Below are 24,187 nucleotides of genomic sequence, written 5' to 3'. Positions count from 1 at the left end.
TATCCTGTATCCTGTATCCTGTATCCTGTATCCTGTATCCTGTATCCTGTACCCTGTATCCTGTATCCTGTATCCTGTATCCTGTATTCTGTATAATCTGTTTAAATACCCTGTTTATGTTTTATCTCTGTTTATTAACTCTTCCTATTTATCTTACACGCTACAACAAACTTTTTTACTTCCGGAGAATGGGCCAAGTTTTTTAATCATAACTAACAAAGTTTACCAGAGTTTTATATTCATATATATTTTCTTCAATCTGAACTTCATGCATTTTATTCCGGAATAGTGAAGGAAGAAGAAAACTTTTGAAAAAGATTTTTCAATCTATTGAAATATTCTTTATTATTCAAGATTTCCAATTCCAAATTTAAAACTCAGAAAAATTAATTGTGGATGTTTTAAATCTTCAGGGACCGAGTTTAATGAATTTAAGCTACGTCTCTGAACACCTTCTTGACGGTTAAAATTTGAACTAATTTGAAGTTAAAGATCTGCAAGAAGGATTTGAACTGGTGATTCAAATTTAAACTAGTGGTAAGCAGTTCAGCAACCCCCTCAAATTCATTAAATTCGGCCCCAGGACAGAAACAAATCTCAAGAACTAAAAAGCATTAACCGAGACCAATATACATTTTCAAAACATTTTTGAAATAACATCTTTTTAAATTACTTAAATGTGGTTTGAAACAATATCCACGCAAAATTTCGAATAAATCTCAACGATAAATATATTTAAAGCTTTGCACTGATGCAGTCCTTGTGGCTCACACTATCATATTCGTGCTTAAAGGGTCTGTTGACATTATTTCAAGGGACCCTTCATAAAAATGTGATATGTCCGATTAACAAAGGCACCCTTAAAAGCTTTGTCTGATAAAGTATGGACTCTCTACAAAAGTGACTTCCGCATTTCTATGGCAGGAAAACAATGGAGGGATTATCAGAATTACCACTTTTTAAATTAGAAAAATGATCGACCTTATCTTTCAAATTATTAATCATATTAAGTTTTCAAGCGTTTTTTTAAATTAAAAAAATTCATTTTCTGACATTTCTTATGAATACCAGCACATCTAATAATATTCAAACTTTTAATTCAAATTTCAAATTTAATCTTAAATTTAGATCTTCGATTCATCTTGGCAATAAGTTTTAATCTTAGAGGAAACCTCTTGTAATCTTTCTTGACTCTCCATGCGCCAATGCCCGATTTACAAGGGTACCTTTTAAACCTTTGACTGATCATCAGGGGTGGAGAACACCGTGTGCTTTTCTCTGAAATCGCGTTTAAATTGCTGTAAAACCGAAGTGTACACTAGCGTACAGTGTGAGCTAAAACAGTAGACGTTACATGTAATATTTAAAAACATCATGATGTTCAAACAGTTTTTAAGGATATGAAAGGACAGCAGATAATTTTCTTCAATTTCAGAAAGTAAAGAGTAATATTCATATTTAATTATGTTAAATATATAAATAATGAATAAATAAATAAGAATTATAGTTCGTCATCTTTACTCAGTCATCCCAGAGAACTGTGACTTTCGATCACAATATGGTCTTTTAAACATTACTTTTTCGCCTTTTTTAAACTTTGTTGTCAGCATATGCGTTTTAAACGAAAAAGTATACAATGACAACTCCGTAAGTTAAAGATTGTTGAATTTTAGACCATAACTCGATTGAATTCGAACAGAAGAAACCGAATGCATCTCGCCCTGGTACACACCGCTTTACAAATGGAGGGTCACTTTAAAATATTTTTAGTTTCTATTGAATATTGTAGTTCCTATAGATGTAGAGGAATGCTTAGATTTTATAAATTTATATTTTCTTATATAAATCAAAAATACTGTTGAAGAGTTTATTTAACGATTCAAATCCGTATCCTTTAAACTTTTGTATAAAAGGACTGTGGAGGGTCTATGCAATTTCATTTAATTTTATTTAAAGAGCTACCTGCTCGATTTAAAATCATTACCTTCTAAACTTTTATTAGAAGAACAATGAGCAAGATATAAACTCTGTCTAATTTCTTTAATTTCCCTGCTACATATATCGACAAAAAAAAACAAGAATATCTTTGTAATTTTTGCTGAACCTAACGTAGCGGGTCCCGTTGTGAATCGGATACTTAAATCTTTCAATGGAAGTTTACTTGAAATTACTTGTTACTTGTTAATATCGTAAATCTGTTGTAGGTTCTGAAGGAACTGCAGGCTAGGAAAGAGGCAGAGATGGTTCAGAAGATCATCGAGAAGGTTAAAGCGGAGTGTCAAGCCCAGGGGGAAGATGTGGACCGTAGAGGGTATACCAAACATCACTAGGGGGCCCAGCGGGAGGATATGGACCGTAGAGGGTATACCAAACATCACCAGGGGGCCCAGGGGGAGAATATGGACCGTAGAGGGTATACCAAACATCACTAGTGGGCCCATGGGGAGAATATGGACCGTAGAGGATATACCAAACATCACTAGTGGGCCCATAGGGAGAATATGGACAGTAGAGGATATACCAAACATCACTAGGGGGCCCAGGGGGATGGATATGGACCGTAGAGGATATACCAAACATCACTAGGGGGCCCAGGGGGAGGGTATGNACGTTTTATTGGAAGGGTATACCAAACATCACTAGCTGGCCCAGGGGGAGGATATGGACCGTAGAGGGTATACCAAACATCACTAGTGGGCTCAGGGGGAGGATATTGACCGTAGAGGGTATACCAAACATCACTAGTGGGTCCAGGGGGAGAATATGGACCGTAGAGGGTATACCAAACATCACTAGTGGGCCCAGGGGGAGAATATGGACCGTAGAGGGTATACCAAACATCACTAGTGGGCCCAGGGGGAGAATATGGACCGTAGAGGATATACCAAACATCACTAGTGGGCCCAGGGGGATGATATGGACCGTAGAGGGTATACCAAACATCACTAGCTGGCCCAGGGGGAGGATATGGACCGTAGAGGATATACCAAACATCACTAGGGGGCCCAGGGGGAGGATATGGACCGTAGAGGATATACCAAACATCACTAGGGGGCCCAGGGGGAGGATATGGACCGTAGAGGGTATACCAAACATCACTAGGGGGCCCATGGGGAGGATATGGACCGTAGAGGGTATACCAAACATCACTAGTGGGCCCAGGGGGAGGATATGGACCGTAGAGGATATACCAAACATCACTAGGGGGCCCAGGGGGAGAATATGGACCATAGAGGATATACCAAACATCATTAGGGGGAAGAGGTGTGTATTGCAGACTGAAAAAAAGTCTGAATGTGCGGAAAAACAATAAAATGTGAAATTAAAAATGAAAGTACAGTTACAACATTAATTAAAACAAACTAAAAGACAAAACAGACCAAAGTTCAAGTGAAATAAAAACAGAAGAAATTATCTCTTTTCATAGAAAAGCCGCAAACAAATTATAGTTAACTATGTAATTGTTTAGGAATTAGGGATTTCCAAAAAACATGATGAAATAAAATTTTAATTTCCATCACTTATTGAACATAGTTGTCATACAAATACAATCATAGTATTTAATTCCCTCTGCCTTAAATACAAGATACAAGGAAATTTCAAATATACCAGATGATAGTAGATCTTTGAATATTCCTGTACAATATTGCAGTTTATCTTCTATATGTACATAATTAGAACATGATTTATGTGCATAGTACGCTGTACATCCTACCTCAACATTTTCAATGCTTTTAAAGATATCATTTCAGTCGAGGTTTAACATGAAATCAAGGAATAAAAAATTTTAAATTTAACTCAACTTTTAAAGAACGATGCAGATAGCTTAAAAGTACAATTAAATAGCATTTTGATTAAATTTAACCGTCTTGAAACTAATTTGTTAAAATAAAGTAGAATTAATGAAATAATTTGTAAATCCAAATTAGTTCTAAATGCTTCCAAGGTGAAATAAAAAATATCAAAATTAGTTTAAATTTAAAGAATTGTTCACCCATTGAAAAATAATCTTAAAAAACCCAATTTTTTTCGGAATTTTTGTCAAAATGATATGTTTAAAATTTGAGTTCACATTGTCTCAGAAATCCCGGTTTTACAAACAAAATTAACATGGTTATTCTTATACGTTATCAGGTTCCATTATACGCTATCAGGTTCCATTTTACGTTATCAGGTTCCATTATACGTTATCAGGTTCCTTTATACGTTATCAGGTTCCATTATACGTTATCAGGTTCCATTACACGTTATCAGGTTCCATTGTACGTTATCAGGTTCCATTATATAGACTCGTGTGATTTAACTTCAATACGTTTAAACACTCAACCTTTTTGTATTATCATATCGGAGATTTATAAAGTAAATAAAAGACCTGCTTTTATATTTTAGTTATCAAACATTTTTATCCCTTCATAAACATCTTTAAATTTTTTTTTTATGTTTAGAAACATTCCCTTTAAGCTGTTTTCAAATAGGTGAACATTCCCCTTAAGCTGCTTTCAAATAGTTGAACATTCCCTTTAAGCTGTTTTCAAATAGTTGAACATTCCCTTTAAGCTGTTTTCAAATAGGAGAACATTCCCTTTAAGCTGTTTACAAATAGGAGAACATTCCCTTTAGGCTGTTTTCAAATAGGTGAACATTCCCTTTAAGCTGTTTTCAAATAGTTGAACATTCCCTTTAAGCTGTTTTCTTATAGGTGAACATTCCCTTTAAGCTGTTTTCAAACAGGTGAACATTTCCTTTAAGCTGTTTTTAAATAGGTGAACATTCCTTTTAAGCTGTTTTTAAATAGGTGAACATTCCCTTTAAGCTGTTTTCAAATAGGTGAACATTTCCTTTAAGCTGTTTTTAAACAGGTAAACATACCCTTTAAGCTGTTTTCAAATAGGTGAACAATCCCTTTAAGCTGTTTTCAAATAGATGAACATTCCCTTTAAGCTGATTTCAAATAGGTGAACATTTCCTTTAAGCTGTTTTTAAATAGCTGAACATTTCCTTTAAGCTGTTTTTAAACAGGTGAACATTCCCTTTGAGCTGTTTTTAAATGGGTGAACATTCCATTTAAGCTGTTTTTAAATAGGTGAACATTCCCTTTAAGCTGTTTTTAAATAGGTGACCATTCCCTAAAGCTGCTTTTAAATAGGTGAACATTCCCTTTAAGCTGTTTTCAAATAGGTGAACATTTCCTTTAAGCTGTTTTTAAACAGGTGAACATTCCCTTTAAGCTGTTTTTAAATAGGTGAACATTCCATTTAAGCTGTTTTCAAATAGGTGAACATTCCCTTTAAGCTGTTTTTAAATAGGCGAACCTTCCCTAAAGCTGTTTTTAAATAGGTGAACATTCCCTTTAAGCTGTTTTTAAATAGGTGAACAATCCCTTTAAGAAATTATTCCGGTTGCTTCGAGATACATTTATAGTTCAACACAATAAACGAATTTATAAAATGATTTTGTGAAAATATCAGAAATTGTTTTATCATATGTATAATTAATATCAATGCTTATTAAAGTTTTATCTGTTTATTTATCATATTTTATTGTGTATTGTTAAGATATTAGATAATTATTTAAAATCTATATATATTGTATTAATTAATTCTAGTTTCAACTAATTTATTTATCTATTAATGAAAAGATGGAATTTTTTATTTAACTTTTAAAAGTTTATGTTAGAAAATTTGATATTTTAGATGAAAGAACCACGCAACTTTATCATGCAATCTCATTAGGTTTTTCATATTTGGCCTTTGATGCAAAGGATAATTTAGTCTTTTTCTCTCATACTTTGATCCTCTACAGAACATGAGTACAGTTTTTACCAAGTTATGATTATTAACTCTCAAAGTGGCATTTTCTTAAATGATTTTTATCATAAACTGATAAACGGTAGAAAATCTTTTCCTGTTTAAACTAAAAATGTAGCCCGTAGTTGTTTATTTTATTTATATATAAGCAACAATTTTAGTTTTTCCCAGTCCCAACATGGACTGTCTTTGTAATTTGAGATGAACCTCCATATCAAGAGGGGCATGTCAGATACACAACGGTACCAACCCATACCTCATCAATAATGTTTAACAAAGTGTTAACATATATTTAGTTCTGCTAATTTCCGCCATAGTTTCTGTAGTAGCAGAATTCCGCAATTCACTTTTAAAGAGAAACTACATTTTAAAAATCAATTTTTAAAGTTAAAAACATGGATATCTTATTCATTCTCGATCATGAAAAGCTTTCAGTGCACCGTTGTGAATTGGACCTGTCACATTATGAAATGGAGGTTCACTTGATGTTACGTCTCTACATGGTTCATTATAAGAACATGTTTTCAATCAAATAAAAACTAAAAATATTTTACTATTTGATCCAATATAAATGTATCCTGCTCCCTCAAAAGTCCTTGCTCATTATTTACATCAATTTAAGATGCAACATTTTCATAACTTCCTTTATATGCACACCTAGTTTTATACAGATCAAGGGTGAAAATATTAGATCTGTTCTTATATACACCAAACCTTCATCTTTCCCACCGTTTTCTATGTAAAACTTGTAACTTGTGTAGGTTGTTATATTCAAGTATTTATGTTAAATCAATAAATATACAATTAATATTATTTAACTTGTGTGCAGTTTTTAATAATAATTTTTGTCAACATTCAAGTTAAAGATGATCAAATACTAGAAATATTCATCACAACAAAGCACGGGAAAAAGTACAGAAAAATAATTCAAGAAAGGAACGGAGATTAAAATTGATGCTAATCTTGTGTGTTTTAATAGAGTCGAAGGGCACAATTTTCTTTTACGTTTTTGGCGCTATTAAGAACAATTTAGGAAATGTATTAAAGGGGATGTAAGCGTAATTTAAAGTGACTCTCCTTGGTTCACAACGGTACCCTTAAATCGGCGTCAAACCTCATAAAAATCCAACGTATAGAAACCGCTACGTATAGCAACAAGGCGTATTTTCCGGGAGAACATTTTTTATATTTTTGAGAAATTAAATAATCAGTATAAAGTAGATATAATTTTCATAAAATCCTTTTACTTAAATGGTAAAACGGAATTTTATGAAACCATATTCGCATTACTGGAGAACATTTTTTTATACTTTTAAGATTTTTTTTTCTTCTAAAAATAAAACTGTAGATAGCATTTTTATAAAATATCTTTTTTAATAGTAACACGCAATTTTATGCATAACCATATAATCATTCATTTATGTTGTCAGTACATAATAAAATCTGGGGGACCTTAAACACAATAGAGAGCAGTACAATTGTACGTATTAAATTATTTGGCTCCTTTAATGTCTATAGGGTATGTTAAAAAAATAGAAATTATGATAATGATAATGATAAGCTACAATGTTTACAAAAACGTTTAATTTCTCAAAAATATAAAAAATGTTGTAGCGGTTTCTATACGTTGGATTTCTATAAGGTTTGACTTCCCTTAAATCCTTTATCTGACCAAAATGTGGAAGATATTGTCTTTTTTACAGCTTTAAAAGTATTTAATTCCGATAATTCCGATAAGACATCTTATAGTGTAGAAATGCGCAATTAATATATTAATCATACTTGATCAGACAAGGATTTTAAGGGTACGGTAGTGAATCGGGCATTGCCTTCTTTACATGGAGGATCACATGAAATTACTCTAACAATCCCTTTAATAAGAAATGAAACCTGTTCACTTTGTCAGGGTAATGACTAAGAAATCTCTAAAAGTGCTTATGGTTGTTTCGGGAACAAAATCCAAACCTACGATAATAATTAAAAAATATTTTAAATTGTATTTTTCACTTGTTTAAAAATGAAGCGTACTGCAATGTTTTTTTTACATAAACAGTTGAATATATACACTTTTCTCTAATTTTTCTATAGAATATCCTAGCTATATTCTATAGAATATCCTAGCCATATTCTATAGAATATCCTCGCTATATTCTATAGAATATCCTCGCTATATCTATATATAAATTTGGCTTGTCTGTCTGTTTGTTTGTTTGTCTGTTTGTATCCAATAAACGTCAAAACGGCTGAACCGATCGGGCCCAAATTTTTTGTGGGACATCTAGGGACCCCAGGGAAGGTTTATGAATGATCAAAATTTCAAATATTTGTCTCCATCAAAATTCGATCTTCATTAAATTTTTGAAAATTTTGAAAATCCACGAAATTTTTTGTGAAAATCCGCAAATTATTTTTGTTTTGTTTTACGATGTACAAAAAGAGAACATGTTTACAATTAATTTAGAAGATGGGCGCGAAGCGCCCTATAAGGCTAGTATTCTATAGAATATCCTCGCTATATTAACTTTTCAAACATTTAAACCCACACCATTCAACGTTTTATTGGAAAGAAGACGAAAACATACAAAAACATACAACCATAAAAAAAACATAAAAGAAATGAAATTTAAACAAAATAAAACATTTTTTCTAAGCCCCGATGTAAAGTTTAGAATTCATCTCTAATTTGTGAAGAGCTTTCCGGCAAATCTACTACAAGCACTTCCGGATCTTCTTCTTCCGCATCTAGTACTTCCGCCTCTTCTTCCGGTTCGATTACTTCCGGTTCTTCATCTTCTGAATCTACTACTTCCGGTTCTTTATCTTCTGCATCTTGTACTTCCAATTCGTCTTCTTCCAGATCTTGTGCTTCCTGCTCTTCTTCCGGTTCCAGAACTTCAACTTCCGGCATTCCTCTTTTCACTCCCGGTTCTTTTTCTTCCTCTTTAACAGTGTTTTTCTCCTTTTCAATTTCTGTTTTGGATCCAACGGTTTCTGCTAGTTTCATCTTTTCTCTCAACTCTTTCCTCAACCGTTTTCTAAAATATTCAACCATTATTTGCAAACAAAAATTTTAAAGTTTAAAACTAAATAGCATCAAAGTAATAAATTTATAAGTTTAGGAATATTTACAAACGACAGAGATTTTGAAGTTAAGTGGATAATTTAGTTTGAAAAATAAAAATACAAAATGCTGTGTTTATTCTGACTTCTGAGGGTACAAAAACAGGAAAAACAAATTTTTACTTTTTAAATTTAATTTTGCTTGCTAAATCGTTTGTACAGATCAAAGATAAAAGATTAAAAGCAGCATTTAATTTCTACATTTCGTCCCATATTTTAAAATTTACATATTGGGTTTCCTGTATGGTATCTATTCCCTTTTGAGAATTAGAAACAAAAATGATTAAGATGTTTGAAATTTACCTTAATGCTTTTTCCTCATATTTCTCCACCTCCTTTATATACGTTTCTAAAGTCTCTAAATCTCTTTTCCCTAAGAAAAATTTATATTAATATTATTTATTGTTGCGGAAATTCAGCTAAATCTAGAAGAAAAAAATTTAAAAATGCGAAAACAAAAGAAAACATTTTATTCATTAGTGGTTTTTGTAGACAAAAAAAGTCAAGAACGTCAGCAAAAGTAGTAAAAGAAGGATTTGTTTCCCTTCAGGTCAAGAGAAAATATCAAAAATAAATATTTGCAAATTTTTAAAGTATTTTATTAAGAATTTCTTGAATGATAAAAAATAACGATGTTTTCTCTATCAAGAGTTCTCTTGTGTATATATCAGATGTGCATAATCTTTAGAGAGAAAATGCATATATACAGGGTGTACCATAGGGTGGACATGATGGACAGGGTGTACCACAGGGTGGACATGATGGACATGGTGTACCACAGGGTGGAAATGATGGACAGGGTGAAACACAGGGTGTTCAGGATGGACATTGTGAAAAACAGCAAATTTTATTTAAATTTTCAAACCAAAATGCAAGAATTTTTTTCTTAGTACTGATGTTTGTATTGGAACGGAATTGAGTCTTTGCCGCAAACTCTAATCTCTTTATCTTTGCTACACAATGTTGGAGACCTTTTATATTTCAAACGGTGAATTCTGTTCAATCAATTAGTCTAAGTTTAAAATATTAAATGTTTACAACATCTGGTTGCAAAGATAAAGAGATTAGAAAATTTTAGCTGTGGCGCAGACCAATTTAATGTGACTCACCCTGTAACTTGAAGTTTAGAAAAATTTTCTTTACTATGCTGATATGCCAAAGATATTATTAGCTTTAAACTTTCAATCCTCTGAGAATAGTTTCCTTTGAGAACTTTGGTTGGTTTTGGTTCACTCAAGCTTATTGTTCAATTTTCATAAAGAACCATTTTATTAACAAACTTGAAAATTAAATTTTAGAAGAAAAAAACAACTCTAAATGAAGTGTAAATAACCGGCCCTTGGATTATTTTATTCGATCAAACATCGACCCGTCCAAAAAAGAATAGATGAGAAATAATTCGAATCGAATCAAGACTTCCCCTGAGCTATCAATATAATAGGTTGACCTATCTAAAAAAAAAAGAATATAGCTGACCGGATTTCAACAATTTTGAATACAATACGTCTTTTATTGATATAACTTTACCTTGAAAAATAATCAAAGAAAAGTAAAAGACCAGAAATTAATATGAAAATGTTAAACATATTTGCTGACATCTTCACTTATGCCCAAAGCAGAATGAAATCTGTTATTTCGATAAAATAAAACATAGCACTTACAAACCAAATAACTTTGCAACCCGATTTTCTGCAACTTTAATATTTTAAACTATGAATTCTGTTGGCTCGAATAGTATAAGTTTGAAATTGCCAAAGGTTTTCAACTTCAGGTTGCGAAATTATTGGGCTTGAAAAAAGATTCGTTGCGAGTGTTCAGATTTTATTTTATATAAGGTTAGCGGTTCATAAATTAAGATTAGAAAAAGTAACAAACCGTAATATTTTCTGAATTCTGTGTCGTTTGCAGGAACCCAGGCTATTGTTGGATAATCAAGTACATCAAAATATATCAGCTCATTGTTAATTATATCCATCTAGGAGAAATATAATTTAAGTTAAGGGTGCAACTCTCCTCTATGGCATTTATTTAATAATTTTTAAAAAAATGTTGGTTCTCTTTTTTCAATCAAAATCAAAAGTTTAGAAAAGCAAAAATGTGCATTTATATTATTTCTATCAAATGTTAAAATTTTATAAATATGGAATAACAGAATCACAGAAAATTCGCAAAATTGTAGTAAGATAATTCGCAAATATCCGGCTGGTCAATTTTTTAAGGAAAAGTTGTTTTTCGATGGCTCCTCAGTTTTCAACTGAACAACGTATAGTTATAACTTTAGAATATACTAAGAAGAAAGGAACTAGAGGATTTAAAGATCGCATTATTCAAGATTCTCAAGCAAAATTTCTTGGAATCCTTTCTCCTTCAGCACATCAAATTAAAAACATCTGGCGTGAATTTAAGAATACTGTAACCATCAATAACCTCAGTAATAGTAATATAATTTAAGTATATCAGCTCATTATTGGTTAGTTTTTGGGTTTCCAGCCCATTGGAACAATCGTTTCGCAAAAATGTCGCATTTATGCAAAACTTTTGTGTTTTGCAGAAAATTTGGAATTCATTTCGAAAAAAATGCAAAAGTTTTCGCATTAATCTGTTTTGCAGGAAAAAAAATGTAAAATGTGAAATAGTCCCATATTTGTTTTTTTTCTCGCAAAATTCCGCATCGTTTTCTTTTCTTTTCGCAAAATTCATTTTCGTAAAAAATTGTGAAATTTCGCATTTATTTGCGAAAGTTTCCTTTCGCTGGAAACCCTTTAAGTCCCACGCAATGATGTTTATTAATTTTAAATTTTAAAGTTTAAAATGTAACCTTTGCAATCTGAATATGTTTACTATCCTTGAATTGTTCCCCAATAGAATTCCAGGTTTCAGATTCTTTCTTGCACTTCTCTAAACATATTTCAAACTGTCAATATTGATTGTAATGAAAATCCTAAACAGTACCAACTAGTACCAACTACAGTCTACACGGTGTCCAAATAAAAATAGGTATAATGCAGCCTACAGGGGGTACTAGTAAGTTATTTTTAAGCATAATTTACCAAAATAATTTACCCATAACATGAGATTTCTATAAATTGACGAACAATTTTCAAGATACTAAGAAGTTATGCAGACTCTTAGTTGGAAGGCAAAAATAGTTCTGCAATTGTTTTTTTTATACAGTATTGTAAATCATTAAAATACTGATATTAAATTCGCCTCTTAGTTCCTGTGTTTTATCAAAATATTCTCAAAAGGCAAAATAATGATTAAAGATTTACAGCAGGAGCTAAAGATTTTCAAAAATAAACATTTGTCTATTTCTGATACTTTGATATTGTTGACACAGAATTATGGTAAATTGCTAAAAAAATATTTTATTTTACATTTGTTTTCTGAAAATATCAAAGAAACCCAAAACAAATTAATTTATTTTATTAAATCTCTCCATGCATAAAGAGATATATTTTTTTATTTATGATAGTTTGGTATAGAATTATTGTGAATCGTTCAAAAAAGTTTAGTTTTAATTTTGCATTTGTTTTCTGAAAATAGCAAAGCAGTCCAAAACAAATTAAGCTTGAAAGAGGATCAATTTTATTAAATCTCTTCATGCATTGTATAGACTAGAGTTAGTTGTTAGTTTGCAACTTGAGTAGACTCAAACCTGCAACATCAAGTTCATTCATAACTTTATATTATCATGAGGGACTGAGGGTGTAGATACAGGGTGTCCCACATCATATTGGATTGAATATAGATTTGTTATTGTTATTTCCGGGACTGATCAGAAAATTAAAAATTAAAAAATTGTATAAGCTTAATATAAAAATTTGTGTTCCGAACATACTAGGTTTTTTAAGTATTATGTGCGTATTTGGGCGTTAAAGCTGGGAGATAATCTAATATGATATGGGACGCTCTATACATATGCAATAAATATCGTGCAATTGTAATAAATATTGTGTAACACGATATTGGTAAACCTGAACTACGTAACATGATTAAAACATGTATTGTGATTAGATTAACTATGTTTATATCTATCCGCGCTTATCTTTTAAATACATACATTAAACTTAAACTACGCTTTAAACATGTATTGTGATAGTTGACTACGTTATACTATCCGCGCTAATCTTGTAAATACATACATTAAACTTAAACTACGCTGTATATTTAAAAAATGTAATTACGTTGATTAACGTTAACTTGTACCATAGATATCTAAAATATACACTTACCTCACCAAGAAGCGTACATAAACCTATCCACTTACCACACCAAGGAGTGTACATGAAAATATACACTTACCACACCAAGGAGCGTACATGAAAATATACACTTACCGCACCAAGGAGCGTCATAAACCTATCCACTTACCACACCAAGGAGCGTGCATTAAAATATACACTTACCACACCAAGGAGCGTACATGAAAATATACACTTACCGCACCAAGGAGCGTACATGAAAATATACCATTACCGCAATAAGGAACGTACATGAATATATACACTTACCGCACCAAGGAGCGTACATGAAAATATACGTACACTTACCGCACCAAGGAGAGAACATAAACCTATCCACTTACCACACCAAGGAGCGTACATGAAAACAAACAAGCTCTTCTCCGACTGATGAACGGCAGGGGCCAGGTTCTGCAGTGCTAAAATATATGTTGATTAAAGGGACCTTTTACAAAATGCAAATTAGAGTTTAGTTGGTAGCTGCAGACTTACTTTCCTCAAATTTTTACATCTTAACATTTTGTTCAATACAACTATAAACGAGGAACATTATTTAATGCTGTGATATTTTCTGAACGAAATCCGAACGTTATATAAAGGCCATCATTTGAATAGAATATAAATATAATATATCCTAATGCATGATACTGAATTTAATCTACCTTTTGGTGTATGCATTTTTTACCTCTTTTTAATACTCACTATATAAAAATTTACTGCCTTACATATATGAAAAGACTTTTTTTCTAGGTGGACATCCCCCTCTTCCCAGGATATTAGAATTACTGCTCTCTGTAAGTGTTTAGAAATTCTTGTGCAAAGGGAAATGCAGTATAAGATTTAAATGCAAAGTAGCAATAAAAACATAAACAAAAGATAAAAAGTATGAATAATCAGACAATATTTAACTTTACGGAGCCATCATACTAATCAAATGTTGAAAATGTCGCAATTTCAACATCAACCTTAAACAATAGAAAAACTAAATGATTCTAATTTACGCATAGAGGATATTGTAAAAATCAAGTATTAGATATGGATTGTTAGAATTGAAAAAATTTTGATTTTTCAAAATCCACAAAAAAATGTCGCAAAAAGCGAAGTTTGATAAACGTATGTGCATAGAATTTCATTTGACATTGACATTTATGGAATAATTAATGTATATTTAATTTTGGTACAAATAAAAAATCTAACTTGTTAAGTAAAATGAGCCTGCATGGCGCTACATGCTAAATTTTTTAAACAACATTTAATTTATTCAACAACATAATTTTAGTCATCTTCATATTTCCCAGTTTTATGGGGCTCACTGTGTTCAATAATAATTTAATGATTTTAATGATTACTAGGAAAACGTTTAAACAAATTTCAGTTTGTTGTTTTTGTATTATCATGACAATAAAGCTTTTATACAATCATCCAAGTTCACTTTAACAAACTGCACTTTCATCAATACTTTGGGAATATCCGGAGCAAAGTTTGGGGAATTAAATACTTTAAACAATTCCCGAGGGATAAACTTAATATTGGCTTTAAATTGTGGATGTGTGGTGGTGGTGATGGTGNAGCTTTGGAATTATTTTGGTGATGTGTCTGGTTACTATTTTGTAAATAAATTTTAAGAATTTTCCTTTTTGTTCATATCTACATTATAATTTATAATTATATAATATATATTTTCTTCTTAAAGGAATTGAGTCTTTGCCACAAACTCTGATTTTCTAATCCCAATATCTTTATAACCCAATGTTGTAAACCTTTGATATTTTAAACTTATATTATTTGATCTTACAAAAGCCATAATTTGAAATGTCTAAGGTTTACGACGTTGGAATCCAAAGATATAGGGATTAGAAAATCAGAGTTTGTTGCAAAGACTCAATTCCTTTGTACCAAAAAATCTGTGCTTAATTTTTAAAATAACGTTTTACTTTTTGTGATCAATTGAAATGTTAAATACTTTTTAACTACTTGTTTTATCATCAATTTTTTGAACTTATAAACACTTAACAAACACTTAAATAATTTTACCTAAAGTTTTAATGGTTTCAGGAACTGATGGATCTGGAAGTTCTCCCGTTACTAAACCTCTCTTAAATATGGTTTATATCATTATTAATAATACCTACTGAAAAGGGACTGTAAGCGTAATTTCAAGATACCTTCCATTTAAAGAGGGGTCATCCCTGATTCACAACAGTACCATTGAAACCTTTATCTGATTAAAAATTTGGAGCATTTGTCGTTCTTCTAGGTTTAAAAGTTTTAATTCTGATAATTTTTATATGCTTTCCTGCATTACAGAAATGCGCAACTCGCTTTGTAGAGAAACCACAATTGAAAATAGTCTGTTTTCAAAATTATAAACATTGATATAAAAATAATTCATACTTGAGCAGACAAAGCTTTTAAGGATACTGTAGTGAATCGGGCATTGCCATCTTTACATGGAGGTAGGCCAGGGAGTAAGGAATAGAACGGAGATATAACTGACGCGGCCCGCCCAACCATATGATTATGAATGCTTTGCAGACGGTACTTTATTTGTATAAGAAATATTTGTCTGATGTACAATTACCGCGTATACAATAATCTTTTCTGAATATTTCATATAGAAATGTAGTACCCGTCTGCAAAGCATGGTAGGGCGAACCGCGTCAGTTATATCTCACTTTTAGTCCTTACTCCCTGAGGGAAGGTCACTTGAAATTACGCTTTCAGGTCCTTTCATTTTGGTTGTAATGTATTTATCCTTGGAATTAACTTTATTTGTGGCACTACGACATAGGTTCAAATGGTCGTTAAATTTTAAAATCCATCTGGTCTATGATATCCTAAAATGTTACTATACAGGGTTACCCACAAAGGTTTTTTACTGTAAGGACGACATGAAATTCTTGATATATAACGTTCTCATGAATTTAGTCTAGCTGTCTAAGGGAACAGACAGTATGCATTCCGTACAATCGTCTCTGAAGTTTCATCCTATGTGGGTAACCCTGTATATTAAAAATAAAATCTCAATTTGTAGAGATGCCCCAACAACTTTTTTATGATTGATAGGTTAGATGTTCTGAGGCACCTTATTTTACAAAGGGGGCCAAGCGCTGCAGCTACAATCATCGTCGTATATATCAATACAATGAAGACGACTTTCGATTTAAATTTTTTTATTTCTACCAAGCTTTCAAACAGCATGGATGCACATAAACATGAAAAAAGATAAACTGTCAATTAACAGTTTCTCTTTGTTCGTCTTCATTGGATTGATATAAACGCCGACCACTGTATGTATGATAAAGCAGGAGGCTCAACGCTGCGCTGTCAAAAAGGAGAAATAATTATGGAAAATTTTAACATTTTTTATGCTAGTATTTTTCTACCTTAAGATTTCCTTGTTTATACTCTTGAATAAAGGTGTCAATGTTTTCTACTGTTACTTCACCAGTAAGAAGATATCTGTAGAATAGAGAAAGTAAAATTCAAATCTAAACAATTCTGAAAACAATTCACCAACTATAGATATCAGGAAAAGAATCAGAGTATTATGTATGCATATGAATATGGAGTAAGGCTTAGAAAATACTGAAAGCAGTACAAAACAGAGGAAGTTATGCACAACAAATAGGGAAAGCAGTACAAAACAGAGGAAGTTATACACAACAAGTAGGGAAAGCAGTACAAAACAGAGGAAGTTATACACAACAAGTAGGGAAAGCATTACAAAACAGAGGAAGTTATAAACAACAAGTAGGGAAAGCAGTACAAAACAGAGAAAGTTATAAACAACAAAAAGTGAAAGCAGCACAAAACAGAGGAAGTTATACACAACAAATAGTGAAAGCAGTATAAAACAGAGGAAATTATAAACAACAAATAGGGAAAGCAGTACAAAACAGAGGAAGTTATAAACAACAAATAGTGAAAGCAGTACAAAACAGAGGAAGTTATAACAACAAATAGGGAAAAGAGTACAAAACAGAGGAAGTTATGCACAACAAATAGGGAAAGCAGTACAAAACAGAGGAAGTTATACACAACAAGTAGGGAAAGCAGTACAAAACAGAGGAAGTTATAAACAACAAATAGGGAAAAGAGTACAAAACAGAGGAAGTTATGCACAACAAATAGTGAAAGCAGTACAAAACAGAGGAAGTTATACACAACAAGTAGGGAAAATAGTACAAAACAGAGGAAGTTATACACAACAAATAGGGAAAACAGTACAAAACAGAGGAAGTTATGTACAACAAATAGGGAAAGCAGTACAAAACAAAGGAAGTTATACACAACAAATAGGGAAAATAGTACAAAACAGAGGAAGTTATGCACAACAAATAGTAAAAGCAGTACAAAACAGAGGAAGTTATAAACAACAAATAGGGAAAGCAGTACAAAACAGAGGAAGTTATACACAACAAGTAGGGAAAGCAGTACAAAACAGAGGAAGTTATAAACAACAAATAGGGAAAGCAGTACAAAACAGAGGAATTTATAAACAACAAATAGGGAAAGCAGCACAAAACAGAGGAAGTTATACACAACAAATAGGGAAAGTGGCACAAAACAGAGAAATTTATGCACAACAATTAGGGAAAGAAGTACCAAACAGAGGAAGTATGTGTATTATACCAAAATAGTGTAAACAGTATGATAAAAAGAAAGTAGAGAATTGTAAAAAATGAAAGCAGTATAATACAGAGGAAGTACAAAATAGCAAATAGTGAATGCAGTACTCGTACATTAAGATAAAAATTGGGAGAAAAAGTGAAATTTAAAGGATTGCGCGGAACAACGAAAGAGAACATGAAGAGTTGAAAAATCACATATTATACTAGAATACAAGTACCTAGCTCCATCTGTAATATTGTATAAGTACATAGCGGGTACATCCTCTGTAACCACTAGTAAACGATATTATATTAGAATATAAGTACCTAGCTCCATCTGTAATATTATATAAGTACATAGCGGGTACATCCTCGGTAACAACTAGTAAACGAAGCATCGGAAGGTTCTCTAAAATAATATAAAGATATTGATTTGTTAAATAAAAGATGTATTTGAATAAGTATGTTGTTTACCTTGTGCCAGATCAACATGAATAAATAATATTTCATCTTTGTAGTTCTTTGCAACTGTTTGCACCTGAACATGGAAGAAATCGGATGAAAATTCAACAAAATTTAACTAAATTGAACATGCCAAAACCAGCCGAGCCCGCACACCAATCAAATAAAAAAATTTCAAAATAAATCAAATTCAAAACCATTTTACATTCATGTTTTTTTCAACACTTGTTCCGAAAACATGATAGAAGAACTGATTACTCTTCTCAAACTCTAATTTTTCAACACTTTGCTCCGAAAACATAATAGAAGAACTGATTACTCTGCTCAGACTATAATTTTTCAACACTTTGCTCCAAAAACATAATAAAAGAACTGATTACTCTGCTCAAACTATAATTTTTCTAAAACTTTCAATATTTCAAACTTTGACTATTTGATCTAACATAATTCATAGTTAGAAATATCAAAGGTCTATGAGATCAGAGCTGTGAACTTTTGTTTTGAATACTCTTAATCCAGATCGCATGATCTTTGTATCCACTGTAGAAACTTTTAATTTAAGGATTAATGATTAATCTCTCTATTTCAGTTATTCCTACAGGGTACGATATCGAATAAGGATTGAATTAATCTGAACATTGCAAAAGATCGAGATCAAGGATTGATCTCGATATCCACACTACAAGAGATCCCAGCTTTTATAATTTTATAATTAGAAAGTAAAGTATGAGAGTGAAAAGAGTATTCACACCATGTTTTAAGCTGTAACTGTGATTAAACATATTTTTTTATCGTTTTCTCTTTTTTATAAATTTTTTGTTGGCAAATACGTTTTAGATGAAAAGTATAAAAAAAACTCTGTAAGCTTTTCAACATCGCTGAATTATAGACAAAAAAAGAATTGATTAAACTTAAAAGAGTTGAGTTCCTTTATCTTTGCAGCTTGTTTGTCTTAACCTTAGAGTTTTGATCTGGCAGAATGTATTGTTTGAAATATGAAAGGTTTGTGACATCAGGTTGCAGAGATATAGGGATTAAAAAATCAGAGTTGGTGACAAAACTCTGTTCCTTTCAGAAACATATAATACGATTTCATTTTATAGACATAGAATATAATTTTGTTTGATCTTTAGGCTTTCAGCTATAGGTTAAGGGAAAAATAAAAATACTGGTACCTGTACCTGTACCTGTACCTGTACCTGTATCTGTACCTGTACCTGTACCTGTACCTGTACCTGTACCTGTACCTGTACCTGTACCTGTACCTGGTCCTGTACCTGTACCTGTACCTGTACCTGTTCAATTCTCTCTTTATGTTCCTTATCATCTAGGTTTGAAACAAGAAGGAAGTGTAACTTACTCTCAGAGTTCAAAACCTTTAAAGTGAAATTATATTTTTTAAAGGAATGTTACGAAAGAATCAAATCTGTTTTTCATGCAGCCATAGATCTGTCTTATTAGTCCAGTTTAATAAAAGATAAATGAATCAAGGTTACAATGCAAGGAAAGTTATTTCAGAGGTGTACGCATCTTTTGTACTGCAGAGTACTGTCTCTGGGTGGCAATGTAAACACAAGACGGATGTCACAGCCTGACATGGGATCCATCTTTCACATAAAAAATCCATGAAATATTCTGGTCGTAGGAAACTATTATGTGAATTATCAGAATTATCAAAATTAAATGCTTTTATCCTCCTCGGATACTGAACGTACACTGATGCATCTTTCTTGTTTACAAATTCCGCCCAGAAAGAACTGATTTTAATATACAGTATACAGTCTGCACTCTGCACATTCTGCTTTTTTTAATGGATAATACATACATATTTGATATCTCAATAATTCGTGTTAGTACAGTACAATTAGGTGATTCATTTAGTGTACTGTCCCGTTTAGCCTAATATAGTCTGTACGTGAACTGTACAGCTTGCTCTATCTGCTTAAAAGATGGCCCTGTACTTAAAATGAACCGGATTTTACGTGATATATATTCTATATACTTAATCAAAAATATTTATAAAACATTACCTTTCCTGCACTACCAGGCTCATATTGTATAACAAGGGGTAAACTTTCTTTTCTAACAAAGTTTTCCAGGTTTTCCTGAAATCAAATCTATTTCCCTTCAAAAATTAATTGCAAATATTCAAAAAAAAAACTTCATCAATTTCTGAAGAAAAGATCTATAACTGAAAAAAGAAGACTGAAATATTTAAGTTTTAAAAGTTTATTGTTAAATGACAATATTCCTGTAATTTTTTATTCTTGTCGATAACCTGCTATCATCATTGATATCCATGTATAGGAACAATCTTAATTTTAAAAAATTCTTTGCACAATTTCAAATAATTGGAAGAATCAGAAATTGTATCAAAATTCAATTCAGGGAATTTCCGATTATTTTTGGCAATAAACAGTTTTTCTATTTCAAAAGCAATTTTAGATTTTATCCTAAAGTGCATCCATTTTCAAGTTCATAAATTCTCAATATTCTAAAATCTGCAAAGTTTGATAAAACTTAGTCTTATCCAAACTGAACATAATTGTTTACAAAATAAACCCTTCTATCTGTAACATATTGCTTAAGGGAACTGAAAACATAATTTCAAGTGACCCCCCACCGCTTCCAATTATAGACTCACTTGCCCGATTTACAACGATACCCTTTATACCTTTATCTGAGAAACATTGAGGAAGATATCGTTGTTTTTCTATCTTAAAAATGATTGAATTCTGTAATTACGTTCCTTGTCTTTCTAAAGAAACCTCAATAACAGAGTTATCAATTTACAGATGAAAAACCGAACGCTTAAAGGGTATCGTTGTGAGTTGGACATACTCCACTTTAATTGAAACTGAAATTACGCCGATAGTCCCTTTAAGGGACTAAATTTCGGAATCGTGTCTAACATCAAACTGAGTAATGTAAAATTCTACAACCTGGTGAATTTGTTCCTAAAATTCAACTATGCCTGAGTAGACTTGTTCTTAAAATCTAACTACCTAAATACTATGTTCCTAAAATTCAACTATGCCTGACTTGTTCTTAAAATCTAACTACCTAAATACTTTATTCCTAAAATCTAACTACCTGAGTTATGTGTTGCTAAAATCTAACTACTTCAGTGCTTTGTTCCTAAAATTTAACTACCTGAGTGCTTTTTCCTATAATATAACTACATGAGTGCCTTTTCCTATAATATAACTACCTGAGTGCTTTGTTCCTATAATATAACTACCTGTTCCTACAAAAACCCAACTACCTGGTTAACATGGTTCTAAAACCCAACTACCTGAGTTAGTTGTTTCTTAAACCAACCTACCTAATATTCTTCTACCTAATGCTTTCTTCCTAAAAATGTTCCTGAAAATCGATTACTTTAGTATACTTGTTTCAAAAATTCTATTACCTCAGTAAATTTTTCCCTAAAATGGGTTTCCTTGTCATCAAAATCCTTCATCAGCATGACGGAGCCATAGCTCTGGTAGTGGTCCTTGAAAAAAAGAAAAGATTATTATTTGTTTTGAAAAGTGCAGATTTGTCGAAGACTAATCCTGACAAAACTGGATTCTTACTTCAAAGGAAAAAATTAGATTTAAAACTTCAATTCGAGGAATAGATTGTTCACCTCATAACCAGAGGATGTTTTCATCGAATTAATGCATGTTCGATAAAAATTCGGGGGCGGGGGCGGGGATGACAGATGAGTTAAATGTAGTTTAGCTAAAGGGAGTTTCCACGAAACATAAAAGGGGGGAAAAGGACGCTCAAAAAATAAATTTTGAATTTTTAACTTCTACTTTAGTTCTATTCAATGCTTCTGCAAGGAGAATTACTACTGATAACATAGGTATTACTCAAACCAGTTTTTATTGCAGGAATTCTTGACTCAATCCTAAGAACAATGGTATGACACCCCCTATTCTAGGCTGAACTGATTGGGCCCAAAATTTGTGTGGGACCTCTCGTGACCCCGAGGAAGGTTTATAAGTTATCAGATATTGTATATTGTCTCCAAACATCCTTTATTTTCGTAAAATTTTGAAAATCCACACAAAAAATTGTAAATCCTCAAAAATTTTAATTTTTGTTTTATCGAAGGAGAAAATGCTGAAAGATTAAGCGATAATTAATAGTTGAATGAAATAGAAGATGATATCAATCATATCAATGATAATAACCAGGCAACCTTTTGCATCTGCAAAAGGAAGGGAGGCCCGGAGGGGGGGGGGGGTGATATCTTCAGGAAAATTACTGAATACTCTTTCCAGAAACATCTGATAGCTTTATATATGAAATATATTGAAATAAAATCTATTTTAGAGTCTTTAAATTTTACCCTCATTATTTGTTTATCTGTTATCGCATATGGAAGTTTACCCTCATGATATTTTTTATCTGTTATCATATAGAAGTTCACTTAATACTTTGTGTATCTGTTATTATATAAAATTTTACCCTCATTATTTGTTTATCTGTTATTATATAAAAAGTTTACCCTCATTATTTGTTTATCTGTTATTATATAGAAGTTGTAATCCTCAACTCTTCTCGCAACTGTATTGAATATATACGCCTAAACAAATAATTCAATAAGAAAATATAGTTTTAAATACTATCATATCTAATACTTTTAAATAATAAAAACAAATATACTTACGTTTCTAAATCTTAAAGTATCTTTTACATTAAAACATATTGTAAACGTAATGCTAGCATATTTATGCAGCAGATGCAACCAAGAAGGAAATTGACAGAATTCAACACTTTCATATATAGAGAAACGATGATATTGTTCTCATTGTTACTCAGATAAAGAATATTCTGCAACTCTTTAATTAAAAATAGGCTGATTTGTAAACTGAATTCCTTTCCAGTAAATTCTGTTTATTTCAATCCCAAGAAGGAAAAGGGCGGGAATCTGTTTTAATTTGTAAATGCCGTTATTCAACGTTAAAGGATCATTTAACCTCAAGTGTATTTTCATCCTGGAAGAATCCAACAATTAGAGTTTTCTCCTTCTTCACCAAACCTCGTAATCCATGACGCTTAAAACAATAATTTCGTTCAGTGCAGAATACAGAAATGTACAGGGAGAACCAGAAAACTGTGGAATAAATGTCGTCCTTTTACTTACGAATTCGGTCCTTTTCTCGAAATAGCTGAGTTGCCAATTGCGACATTTCAGTATTAAAATAAATAAGAAAAATTATAACTTTTATGTCGTCTGGGTCTCACTGTATGTTAGCTAAGCATAAATATAATATATCGACCAAATATATATATATAGGATAGAGTCGTCAGAACTTTTAAGTTTTTTGTATTGTGAATCTCAGGATCAAGCGCGCATTGATATCTCCATCTCCGGAATAATTCAATTCCTATTCAATATTCCGTGATAGCTATAACTTTAATTGCGGAATCCGTTTATTAGAGATTAAGTGTATAAGATTAGCAATATCCACATAAAAGTTTAGACCCCAGGTAAAATAAATCTAGAGATATTATACCTTACTGTAGGGAATAGCTCCCTTTTTCTTCTTAAACCAGTTCAGGATATATTCATGCTTCTTTAGATCATGATATACGAACACTTCCTAAATATCAACATATACGAACACTTCCTAAATATCATCATATACGAACACTTCCTAAATATCATCATATTTGAATACTTCCTAAATATTATCATATGTGAATGCTTCCTAAATATCATGATATTTGAATACTTCCTAAATATTATCATATTTGAATACTTCCTAAATATCATCATATTTAAATACTTCCTAAATATCATCACATACGAGCACTTCCTAAATATCATCACATTTGAGTACTTCCTAAATATCATACATATAAATAATTCCTAAATATAAAACATTTAAATAATTCCTAAATATCATAATGTTTGAACACTTATTCAATAATTGAGCGCATT

The 24,187-nt window shown here is 31.6% G+C and overlaps 3 protein-coding genes across 4 annotated transcripts in view; 1 reads left to right on the top strand and 2 right to left on the bottom strand.

Annotated features, from left to right (window-relative positions):
- LOC111701538 (protein tramtrack, alpha isoform) overlaps nt 1-3,797 on the top strand; it is an 85,288-nt gene extending 81,491 nt beyond the window's left edge. The window contains exons 9-10 of one of the 2 annotated variants that reach the window (XM_023472861.1): nt 2,205-2,602; nt 2,965-3,797. In XM_023472861.1, coding sequence (XP_023328629.1) covers nt 2,205-2,330 — 126 coding nt within the window. In that variant the 3' untranslated portion in view covers nt 2,331-2,602; nt 2,965-3,797. Of the gene's footprint in view, nt 1-2,204; nt 2,603-2,658 lie in introns of both variants that reach the window. The other variant, XM_023472860.1, reaches the window with a different exon arrangement.
- Nucleotides 2,531-3,723, bottom strand: LOC111701518 (leucine-rich repeat extensin-like protein 3). Its single transcript, XM_023472826.1, has 2 exons — nt 3,716-3,723; nt 2,531-3,278 (listed from the first exon to the last, which is right to left on the bottom strand). The coding sequence occupies exons 1-2, from the start codon at nt 3,721-3,723 to the stop codon at nt 2,531-2,533; spliced, it is 756 nt and encodes a 251-aa protein (XP_023328594.1).
- A 4,542-nt stretch (nt 3,798-8,339) lies between the features above and the next one.
- On the bottom strand, nt 8,340-23,846 carry LOC111701535 (protein disulfide-isomerase; the record flags this gene model as incomplete). Its single annotated transcript, XM_023472848.1, is given in 15 exon segments — nt 8,340-8,842; nt 9,231-9,300; nt 10,803-10,902; nt 11,746-11,825; nt 13,516-13,590; nt 15,206-15,266; nt 16,558-16,633; nt 18,112-18,193; nt 18,259-18,322; nt 19,542-19,622; nt 20,277-20,351; nt 21,659-21,742; nt 22,748-22,825; nt 23,220-23,297; nt 23,760-23,846. Coding segments are annotated over 13 exon segments (1,224 nt in total). The 3' UTR covers nt 8,340-8,472.
- Nucleotides 23,847-24,187: the final 341 nt, after the last annotated feature.

Source organism: Eurytemora carolleeae, unplaced genomic scaffold, assembly GCF_000591075.1.
Source record: "Eurytemora carolleeae unplaced genomic scaffold, Eaff_2.0 scaffold57, whole genome shotgun sequence".
In the NCBI taxonomy this organism is placed as follows: Eukaryota; Metazoa; Arthropoda; class Copepoda; order Calanoida; family Temoridae; genus Eurytemora; species Eurytemora carolleeae.
This window is presented reverse-complemented; position numbering and strand designations above follow the sequence as displayed.